We start from the raw sequence: 12,348 nt of genomic DNA on the forward strand, positions 1-12,348 counted from the left end.
TCCTAAAACGTCTAGTAGGAATGATACAAAAAAAATTAGACAATTGTTCTATAGTCAGTGTCTTTAAAAATCACACTGGATTTTTCTCAGATTTCAGGAAGAAGAGGAAAAATAGATATTTGTATTTTAAATCCAAAGTGTATCACTCTCAGTGAACTATATGGACATCTGGATCCTAATACTATGGAATGGGCTGATGGATTATTATCAGCAACAATTCGGAATTATGTATATTTAAACACTACAAAATACTCAAACAAAGACAACGAATCAAAAATCTCAGATTCTGCTAATGTAAGTTCAGTATGGAACGTTTATTTTATTTCACTATGATAGATTATTTCATTGTTAATCTAATGTCTGATATCAAAGTTTCATTAGATACTTACTAGCGAGGTGATGTAGCAGCAGCAGCAGCGTGAATTTTAAAATTATTATGATCAGTTTAAAAAAGGGAAAAGTAATGAGCTATTAAAAAACAGAAAATATACCTTGTGGATTTGGGGGGTTTTTTAATTAATTTTTATTGGAATATAGTTGCTTTACAATGTTGTGTTAGTTTCTGCTGTACAGCAATGTGAGTCAGTTATGCATATAAATATATTGCCTTGTTTTTAGATTTCTTCCCATTTAGCTCACCCAGAGCACTGAGTAGAGTTCCCAGAGCACTGAGAACATTAGGTTCTCATTAGTTATCTCTTTATACACGATAGTGTATATATGTCAATTCCAGTCTCCCAATTCATGCCACCCATCCATTCCCTCCTTGGTATTTATAAGTTTGTTCTCTACATCTGTAACTTTATTTTTGTTTTGTAGATAAGTTCATTTTGCACTGTATTTTAGATTACACATGTAAGCAATATTGTATATTTGTCTTTTTCTTTCTGACTTAACTTCACTCAGTATGACAATCTCTAGGTCCATCCATGTTGCTGATGATGGTATTTTTTATGGCTGAGCAATATTCCATTGCGTATATGTACCATATCTTTCTTTATCTGTTCCTCTGTTGATGGGCATTTAGGTTGCTTCCATGTCCTGGCTATTAGAAATAGTGCTGCAATAAACACTGGGGTGCATGTATCTTTTTGAATTACAGTTTTCTCCAAGTATATGCCAGATTGCTGGGTCATACGGTAGTTTAATTTTTAGGTTTTTTTGAAACTCCACGCTGGTCTCCATAGTGACTGTACCAATTTACATTCCCATTGTGTACATGTACCATTGTGTTTTAAAATGATTAATAAATGATTAAATGAAATTAAAGATACTTGCTTTTAAAGAAAAACACAGTGGATTAAGCATAAGTAGAGGATAACCTAATGATCCCAGTGCCACCAGTATAACTTCCAAACTAATGAGATTCAAAAATATTTCAGTAAAAAGTATAAACTATTTAATCCAAAATTCATCAGAGAATAAATATGAATAGCAAAAGACTGTAAGTTTATATTCTCATTAGTAATAAGTAGAGATTAGTAGTGAATTTCATTCACTATATACTGTATTTACCCTATCTGTGTGTGTGTGTGTGTGTGTGTGTGTGTGTTAGTTGCTTAGTCGTGTCTGACTCTTTGCAACCCCATAGAGTGCAGCCCACCAGGCCCCTCCATCCATGGGATTCTCCAGGCAAGAACACTGGAGTGGATTGCCATTTCCTTCTCCATATTTACCCTATACTGAAGTGTAATAACAAAAAAGATAATGTTTGAAACCAAACAAATTAAGAAAAGATTTTTAGAAAGAGAGAACTAATATTCTATAATTATAAGGTTGTGAAGTAGAGATTCATACATGTCTGGTGGTAGTTTTGGAAATACATATTGATATTTTTAACTTATCATTTTGTTTGATTTAGAAATCTGTTCCTAGTAATTTGTCCTAAGGAAATAAAATTTTGTTGTATTATTGCTATTTCCACATTGATATGAGAATGGTATGTAAAAAGAATTAAAAATGTATCTGTCATCTGTGCTATACTTATTTTTGACAATCAATGAAAATAAGTTTATAATATATAATTTTGTACATTCTAACTTTTCAGTAATACCTTTCCCTATTCTAATATTATTGTTGAATCACTGGTTGCTTAATAAAAACATATAATAAACCTTTTAAAATTTTCATCTGTGTATTAATATAATTTATTTTGTTGTGTGTGTTTAACTTAATTTTTTCCCAAATGCAAAATTGTTCTGGCACAATTGAATAATTCATCTCCTTCCCACTGTTGTTGTTAGAAAAGATGCTAAATATGATTTAAATCTTCTTAAATTTATTGTTATTTGTTTTGTGGCCTAAATATAATCTATCTTGGATAAAGTTTCATGAGCACTTGAAAAGAATGTGAATTCTGCTCTTTGGGGATGAAATAGTCTCTATATATCTATTAAATCCATTGGTCTAATGTATCACTTAAGGCCAATATTTTCCTACTAGGCTTCCTTGATGGCTCAGCTGGTACAGCATGCACCTGCAAAGCAGGAGGGAGAAGGCAATGGCACCCCACTCCAGTGCTCTTGCCTGGAAAATCCCATGGATGGAGGAGCCTGGCACACCTGAGTGACTTCACTTTCACTTTTCACTTTCATGCATTGGAGAAGGAAATGGCAACCCACTCCAGTGATCTTGCCTGGAGAATCCCAGGGACGGGAGAGCCTGGTGGGCTGATGTCTATGGGGTTGCACAGAGTCGGACATGACAGAGTGACTTAGCAGCAGCAGCAGCAAAGCAGGAGACACTGATTCTATCCCTAGGTTGGGAAAATCTCATGGAGCAGGAAAATGGCAACTCACTCCAGTGTTCTTGACTGAAAATTCCCACAGACAGAGGAGCCTGTGGGCTACTGTCCAAAGGGTCGCAAAGAGTCAGACATGACTAAGTGACTAGACACACACACAAAACACATTTTCCTCTTGATTTTCTGTCTAAATAATCTGTCCACTGATGTAGGTGGAGTGTCAAACTATGGCATTACTGCCAATTTCTGTCTTTCCATTTGTTATCATTGTCACCCTGCTTATTTAACTTATATGAAGAGTACATCATGAGAAATGCTGGACTGGAGGAAACACAAGCTGGAATCAAGATTGCTGGGAGAAATATCAATAACCTCAGATATGCAGATGACACCACCTTTATGGCAGAAAGTGAAGAGGAACTAAAAAGCCTCTTGATGAAAGTAAAACAGGAGAGTGAAAAAGTTGGCTTAAAGCTCAACATTCAGAAAATGAAGATCATGGCATCCAGTCCCATCACTTCATGGGAAATAGATGGGGAAACAGTAGAAACAGTGTCAGACTTTATTTTGGGGGGCTCCAAAATCACTGCAGATGGTGACTGCAGCCATGAATTTAAAAGATGCTTACTCTTTGGAAGAAAAGTTATGAGCAACCTAGATAGTATATTCAAAAGCAGAGACATTACTTTGCTGACTAAGGTCAGCCTAGTCAAGGCTATGGTTTTTCCTGTGGTCATGTATGGTTGTGAGAGTTGGACTGTGAAGAAGGCTGAGTGCCGAAGAATTGATGCTTTTGAACTGTGGTGTTGGAGAAGACTCTTGAGAGTCCCTTGGACTGCAAGGAGATCCAACCAGTCCATTTTGAAGGAGATCGACCCTGGAATTTCTTTGGAAGGGATGATGCTAAAGCTGAAACTCCAGTACTTTGGCCACCTGATGTGAAGAGTTGACTCATTGGAAAAGACTCTAATGCTGGGAGGGATTGGGGGCAGGAGGAGAAGGGGATGACAGAGGATGAGATGGCTGGATGGCATCACTGAGTCGATGGACGTGAATCTGAGTGAACTCCGGGAGATGGTGATGGACAGGGAGGCCTGGCGTGCTGCGATTCATGGGGTCGCAAAGAATCGGACATGCCTGAGTGACTGAACTGAACTGAACTGCTCTATGTTGGTGCTCCTATGTTGGGTGCATATATATTTACAATTACTGTATCTTCTTGTTGGTTTGATTATCTATCTTTTAATTAATGAATTTTAAGAATTTTTAAAAATATACTCAGGATATAAGTCCCTTATCAAATTCTTTGCGTGTGTGCTAAGTTGCTTCAATCATGTCCAACTCTTTGCCACCCTATCTATTGTAGCCCGCCAGGCTTCTCTGTCCATGAGATCCTCCAGGCAAGAATACAGGAGTGAGTTGCCTTGTTCTCCTCCAGGTAATCTTCCTGACTCAGGGATCAAACCCAGGTCTCCTGCATCGCAGGCAAATTCTTTACCGCTGAGACACCAGGAAAGCCCCATCAAATTCCTCATACAATTAACAAATTTTTTCCCATTCTGTGAGTCTTTTTAGTTTCTTGATGGTATCATTTGAAACACAAAAGTTTTTAACTGTGATAAATCCAATCTATTTTTTCTTTTATCACTTGTCCTTTTGGTATCATAACTTAAGAAAACTTTGCATAATTCAAAGTCAAAAGACTTTCTCTTATTTTATTCTAAGATTTTTATAATTTTTTATATTTAGATCTTTGGTCTGTTTTGAGTTAATTTTTGTGTATGGTGTGAATAAGTAAAAAAAAAAGATTGTACTCAAGTCCTGAAAAATTTTAAAAAATAGTAATGCACTCACACAGAAATGGAACTAATAGAGAAATGGAAATAAATAGAAGCATATTCAACATAGATAGGAATTTAGTATGCAGCTAAAGTAATAATTCTAATCAGCAGGAAAAGCATTTTTTATTTAATCCACTGTCTATATAATTTTCCATTTTACTGTGTGAAAATAGAAAGACTTTTATCCCCACACCACACAGAAATAAAACTCTGGATGAATTAATTAATATAAAGTAAATTAATTAAAATATAATAAAATTTGAGGGACATATTTTCAGAGTTAGGAAATAATTAATATTGGAACCCAAAAATTATAAATCAAAAGATAAAAAGCATTTGACTTCAAATATAAATGAGAAAATATTTTTTCAGTGATTGCAACAAGCAACATTAAAACAAACCACAGTCTGGAAGAAAATATTTACAGTATATATTATAAGCAATCAGTTGCTATTACTAATATAAAAAAAGAACTTCAAAGATGAATAAGAAATGATTAGGCAACTAAATAAGGAAATGAGGAAAGGCTATGAGTATAAAATTGATAGAAAAATAAAAATTACCAATAGACATATGTAAAGATGTTTAGCCTAAGCATTAGACACAAAAGAATAAAAAGTATGACAATGATAGACACATTTTTTCTCATCAAATTTTCAATACTTAAGGATATTGAAAGCCAAAACATTCAGTGTTAACAAAAATGTGAAGAAACAAACATTCTTGTGTCTCATTGATGGAGTATTACTGCCACAAACTTTCAGAAAGAATTTTAGTTGTTGTTGGTCACTAAGTCATATCTGACTGAAATTTAGTAGAATTTATTAAAGGTTAAAATATGTAATGTTGGACCCACAATTTCACATTTAAAAATATCTATCTAGAGGGGGGAAAATGGAGTAGAGCATAATGTCTTATCTACAGGGAAGATAATCGCAGACTTTTGTAATAGGAAAAATAATTGGAAATAGCCTTGGACTTATTTTTCTTCTTCCCAGTAGACGGGAATTAGAAGCATTGCTAAGACCTGATTGAAACATGGTGCTCACACCAATGTTTGGGCTCTCTCTTCAGAACCCTCACTGTACCCCTAGCACAGCTCTAGAGTTTGGTCTTCTCTTCCTCTGCACTTGGTGGTAAAGGAAGCCAGTGCCAGTCAACTAATGGCATAATACTCAGCTTCACTGGGGAGATAAATAGGACATTCCCCGCACCCGCCGCACCCCGAGATGATGAAGATTAGAATTCCTCGGAGATTGATGTGAGAACAACCTGTATTTGAATCACCTGGGGAGTATATTAAAAATGGAAATCTTGGGCTCCATCCCAAACCTATTCAATCTAAATCTCCAAAGTTGAGTTGTTAGAATTTAATAACGCTGCAGGTAATTCTTATGTCCCTTAAAATATAAAAACTCCATCATGAAGGAAGGTCTAAGAAAAATATACACCAAAATGTCAACTGTCTTTTTTTTTTTTTTTAATAGGTGGTGGCAGTTCAGAGAACTTTTTCTTTATTCTCTGAGCTTTGCTGTAGTACTTGAATATTATAAAAAATATGTACTATCTTTATGAAAACAACTAAAATAAAAGAATTTTCTGAAAGAAAATGACCAGTAGTCATAACTCAATTCTATTATACTGTACTGGTTACATGTTGGCCTTTCAGCTGCAAAACCTCTTATATTCTTATTACTCAAAAAAGTATATTGACATATAGACCATTTGAGTACAAAAGTATGATCAAATAAAAGTTTAAACATTATTGATTACGTATTTTAGGTTTTCAAGCTTGATTTCTCTGATGCAGCAGATTCTGATTATCATATTTTTGAGAAGGAGATGGAGAAAGATATTAAAATTCCAGAAAGTCAAAGTAAGTATTATTAATAAATTCAGTAAAGCTTATTGATTAAATAGAAGAAAAACTGAACCAACATGAGCTCCATTTACATCTTTAAAAACATTTTAAATGAGAGAGATTTTGTCCTTGTACCATTTATTTTTTCCTCATATGTTTATCTGAAACTTGTATATATTAGTGTACATATATAATTATATATAGAAATACTAGCACTTACATAGCTCATTCATTTTACAAATGACCATTAATACCTCACAAGAACCAAGTAGATACTAAAGGTAGGAATAAATATCGGATTAGAAGTAGCAACGGCAACCTACAATAGTATTTTCAGACAATCTAAACAAATCATACAACCCAAGCATATTCATCTAAAATAAATTGTATACCCATTATCTGCCAGTTTACTATGTGCCAGGGGGACAGAGAGTATGAAAAGATCCCTACTCCAAAAGAGCCAGCAGTCTACTGCAGAGGCCCCAGTCATGGCTTTCTCTACTCCATGTTGAATGTCATATCAACATATCCACCAGTAGTATATTTATGTTCCTGACTTTGAAAGAGATTTCTGCTATTGTTTCTACATTTTTAGGATTCCTGAATTTTGTGTATCAGTTTTGGTATTCAATGTGGGAGAGAACAATGATTGAGCATAATATTTCTTTCATCAGGGAATCCAGGGCAGTTATTTCAGCCCAAGGCAGGCTGTCTGGATCCCAGCTCTACTCTCCTGTTCTTCTGGAATGCTTTTGTATTTCAGATGTTTAACTATTTTTTTAATCTCTATAATGATCCATGTATCCTGACAATTGGTTTTCTAATATTGTGGAGCAATGTGCTGGGTATAGAGTGTGCAAAGTGAAGAAAATGAGTTCCCCAAGTGAAATATTCTTAACATCTTTCTACTTGATTCTTTCTTCAAAGGACATCCTATTTCCCTTTATTTCCCAGAGGCAGCATATCCAAAAAATATTCCTGGGTTGAAAGGGGAAACAAACCATATTGTTTTGGAAAAACTAGATTCATGGATCTTTCTCTAACTCAAATTTTAAGGGTTAATTATACAATTCAGCAAACTAAGAATACCAAAACAATGTTTAAAGTATTGCTAAGTATGTGTTATGAATATTCACAATATATATGAGACTCATTTAAGCACATTCATTCTAGGGTTTTCTAGGACATCATTCATCTTAATTAGAAAGTACTTTCTAATTAAAAGAGAAAATTAGCAAGATTGTAAGGAGAGTAGAGTGAGGTTTTTCTCAATTACATTACAAATATTTTTCTTTCCAGACTTTGATTGGCAGTGGATTGTCTTAGACGGGCCAGTGGATAGCTTCTGGGTAGAAAATCTAAATTCTATGCTAGATGACACTAGGACGTTGTGCTTAGCAAACAGCGAGAGAATAACTTTGACTAGTAAAATCAGAGTGATCTTTGAAGTAGACAGTCTAGCTCAAGCTAGTCCTGCTATTGTCAGCCGATGTGCAATGGTCTATATGGTAAGTTTCTGATACAAATTTCTTAACAAAGAACATTTCTTATTTAGTCATTATCTGCAGCATTTTATGTTTATTTTGTTTCCTCTTGATTCAGCAGGGCTATGTAATTCAACACTGTAATTTATGTCCCCTGGTGGGCTGCTGTCTGTGGGGTCGCACAGAGTCGGACACGACTGAAGCGACTTAGCAGCAGTAGCAGCAAAGCCTCCTAACCCAGAAGTAAATACGAATGTTAATTACTACTGTTACTAATATGCTTAGTCGGTCCACTCAGTAATTGGAATGTCAGTATGTTCCACAACCATGCATAAGTAGTGCTTTCAATAGGTTAAGTTAATTGACAGGAATTATTTTTCCATCGAGGAACGTTTGCCCTGAAGGCTTTTCATGCCCATTCCATGACTCTCGAATGCATTCTCAGTCACTTCAGTCATGTCCGACTCTGTGCAACCCTATGGGCTGTAGCCCACCAGGCTCCTCTGTCCATGGGATTCTCCAGGTAAGAATACTGGAGTGGTTGCCATGCCCTCCTCCAGGAGATCTTCCCAGCCCAGGGATTGAACCCAAGTCTCCTGTCTCTCCTGCATTGACATGTGGTTTCTTTACCCACTGAGCCACTTGGAAAGCCCCTCCATGACTCTCAGGACTTATGAAATGCATTACCAATGCAGTGGTAAGGAATAGAAGATAGGCAAAGAATGAATGTTCCCTACACATGAAATTAATTATTAGCCGTGATTAGCCCTGTGTTCTAATCTCCTTAGCTCAGTGTAACCACTAAACTAAACTGCTGATTTTTTGGGTAAGCAGTTCCTCTTACCACATGTGCATAGCCTCAACACAGCTCCCTACACATAATCCTCCAGTTGCTTGTTGTTATGTAGGATTGTGGTTAAAATCAGGAAGAGTAATTCTTTAAGGTGTTTTTGATCACTTGCCCTTTAATAAGTGCTGATTCTAAACCATTATTTGGCAGGGGCAGTAGTGAAATAAAGAGATAGTAAGAAAGTAGGTGGACACTGTAATTTTATTTATTTACATTAAATTACCTTGTGCTTTCTGTTATTAGAATCCTGTTGATCTGGGATGGGAGCCTTATGTTAAGTCATGGCTTCTGAAAAATTCTAAAATTATGAATAAAGCAGAAGTGGATTGTCTTGAATTCATGATTAAAAGTAGTGTCCCAGATGGACTACAGTTTATAAAGAAACATCAGAAATTTCAGCCATTTCCTGTACAAGACATAACAATTGTTACAACTCTCTGCAGAATTCTTGATGCATTCTTTGAATTCATGAGTAAAACTGGAACCTTTGAACTACGTGAGTTTTTGCCCCTAAGTCATATCAGTGATATTTTATCTTAGTCAGGGTCAGTTATTTATCACCTTCTATTTGATTATAAAAGAAAGAAAGGAAAGCCAGAAGTTTTCAGTCCATTTGAACCAAGAACAGACTTGCACATGGAACAAATTAAAAATCATTTATAAAAGAGTATATCAATAAATTGATATCTATAAGTGCTGAAGGGTAACAAGAAAAAATAGAATAAGGAATCCTTGTAGGTCTCTATCAGGGGATAATAGTTTTTATTATTTTTTAAAGAGTCTCAGAGATAAAAATAATGGGGGGGGGGGAATGGTCCAAATCCTAGGTGTCAGCTGTAATCATACAAAAACATATACATGGAAAGTAGTTAAAATACATGTAAGAAGAAATCAAAAAGTTCAGAAAACTGTATAGCATTATGGCTAAAGGCATGGTCTCTGGAGTCAGAATGTCTACATTTAAACACTGGTTCTATCTGGTTCCTGTGAAAGTCACTCAGTCATGTCCTACTCTTTGCAATCCCATCGACTACACAGTCCATGGAATTCTCCAGGCCAGAATACTGGAGTGAGTAGCCTTTTCCTTCTCCTGGGGACTTTCCCCACCCAGAGATTGAACCAGGTCTCCCACACTGCAGGCAGATTTTTAATGAGCTGAGCCATCAGAAAAGCCATATTTGGTTCCTGGTGAGATGGCAAATTAGCACAAAATGCCAACCCAGTTAGGATCTGTTGAATTAAAGAAATTGTGAGAAATCCCTGGGGTGACAAGATGGCTAAGGTTCCTGTGAGGGAAAACAGAAATCCTGAACAGAAGAGAACTGAATACTACCATGAGTGAGAGACAAAGTAGAGGAGAATATTTAGGTTTTCTCTTTCCCCTTCTCCTCATGGTTCTGAATGGGCTTTTGTTCGTCCCTTTGCCAGTTAGCAAACCACAGCATATGGCAAAGAAGCAGCAGTAGGCAAAGGAGCAGAGACGATTCTCAAAGAGTTATTAAGATGGTTAGTATATATATAGATGGTTAGTATATAGTATCTCTAGGGGCAAAATATATGGGCAACAAACTAGGTCCATTAGTTTGTGTTATAAGATGTCAAGGATGAATGACCAGAAGCCTGAGGGTAGCTGCCTCAGTAAAAAGTCATGATCCCTTGCTCATTTCCAAACCTGACATAGCTTTCAGGAACAGAACTCACTGAATAGAGGAAGCTGCGACCCTCTGCACAATCAGGGAAAGTAGTTACAAAATAGTTACTAGTCCTTCTAGAAAGGGAAGAGCAACCATTTTCTTGAGTAACTTAGACTAGGGAGAAAGCAAAAAAAAAAAAATTTTGGAGGTTGGCCAAAAAGTGTGTTCTGTTTTTTCCACACTTAATTATCTTTTAACTTAATTTAAATTTTTTGTTAGATTGTACTGTGACAGCTGTCATAAGAGCATGCATTTTTTTTTAATTTTTAGTTTTTTATTTTTTAAATTTTAAAATCTTTAATTCTTACATGCATTTTTTAAAAACTTATCAAAATTAGTGAATTTTGGTGTGTAGCCATTTTATACTCTGGTTTCTCTTCAGATCATATAAATCTTTAAGCCTTTTTGTGTGTGTAACCATTTTAATATTGAAGATGGAAGAAAAAAGAAACATTTTTGGCACATTTGTTGTTGTTCAGTTGCTCAGTCATGTCTGACTCTTTGCGACCTCATATACTATAGCATGCCAGGCTTCCCTGTCATTTACTATCTCTTGGAGTTTGTTCAAACTCATGTCCATTAAGTCGGTGATGTCATCCAACCATCTCATCCTTTGCCACCCCTTCTCCTTCTGCCCTCAATCTTTCCTAGCATGAGGGTCTTTTCCATGAGTCAGCTCTTCACATCAGGTGGCCCAAATATTGGAACTTCATCGTCAGCATCAGCCTTCCAATGAAGATTCAGGGTTAATTTCCTTTAGGATTAATTGGTTTAACCTCCTTTCTGTCCAAGGAACTCTCAAGAGTCTTTTCCAGCACCACAGTTCAAAAGCATCAATTCTTTGGCTCCTAGCCTTCTTTATGGTCCAACTGACACGAATGTACGTGACTACTGGAAAAACCGTAGTTCTGACTATACAGGCGTTTGTCAGCAGAGTGATGTCTCTGCTTTTTAATACCCTGTCTAGGTTTTTCACAGCTTCTCTTCCAAGGAGCAAGTGTCTTTCAATTTCAGCTGCATTCACCATCCACAGTGATTTTGGAGCCCAGGAAAATAAAATCTGTCACTGTTTCCACTTTTTCCCCTTCTATTTGCCTTGAAATGATGAGGCCAGATGCCATGATTTTAGTTTTTAGAATGTTGAGTTTTAAGCCAACTTTTTCACTCTCCTCTTTCACCTTCATCAACAGGCTTTTTAGTTCCTCTTCACTTTCTGCCATTAGGGTGGTGTCACTTGCATATCTGAGATTGGCATTTCTCGCGGCAATCTTGATTCTAGCTTGAGATCCATCCAGCCTGGCATTTCTCATGATGTACTCTGCAGACTGGTTCCAAATAGGCAAAGGAGTATGTCAAGGCTGTATATTGTCACCCTGCTTATTTAACTTCTATGCAGAGTACATCATGAGAAACACTGCGGTGAATGAAGCACAAGCTGGAATCAAGATTGCCGGGAGAAATATCAATCACCTCATATATGCAGATGACAGCACCCTTATGGCAGAAAGTGAAGAGGAACTAAAAAGCCTCTTGATGAAAGTGAAAGAGGAGAGTGAAAAAGTTGGCTTAAAGCTCAACATTCAGAAAACGAAGATCATGACATCTGGTCCCATCACTTCATGGCAAATAGTTGGGGAAACAGTAGAAACAGTGTCAGACTTTATTTTGGGGGGCTCCAAAATCACTGCAGATGATGATTGCAGCCATGAAATTAAAAGACGCTTACTCCTTGGAAGGAAAGTTATGACCAACCTAGACAGCATATTCAAAAGCAGAGACATTACTTTGCCGACTAAGGTCCGTCTAGTCAAGGCTATGGTTTTTCCAGTGGTCATGTATGGATGTGAGAGTTAGACTGTGAAGAAAGATGAGCAC

The 12,348-nt window shown here is 36.3% G+C and overlaps 1 protein-coding gene across 1 annotated transcript in view; it reads left to right on the forward strand.

Annotated features, from left to right (window-relative positions):
- LOC138415814 (dynein axonemal heavy chain 14-like) overlaps nt 1-12,348 on the forward strand; it is a 317,408-nt gene that overhangs the window by 140,185 nt on the left and 164,875 nt on the right. The window contains exons 27-30 of the mRNA XM_069544370.1: nt 91-294; nt 6,367-6,460; nt 7,745-7,953; nt 9,023-9,275. Of these exons, the coding sequence (XP_069400471.1) occupies nt 91-294; nt 6,367-6,460; nt 7,745-7,953; nt 9,023-9,275 (760 nt within the window). The remainder of the gene's footprint in view (nt 1-90; nt 295-6,366; nt 6,461-7,744; nt 7,954-9,022; nt 9,276-12,348) is intronic.

This window comes from Ovis canadensis, chromosome 12, assembly GCF_042477335.2.
Source record: "Ovis canadensis isolate MfBH-ARS-UI-01 breed Bighorn chromosome 12, ARS-UI_OviCan_v2, whole genome shotgun sequence".
Lineage (NCBI taxonomy): Eukaryota > Metazoa > Chordata > Mammalia > Artiodactyla > Bovidae > Ovis > Ovis canadensis.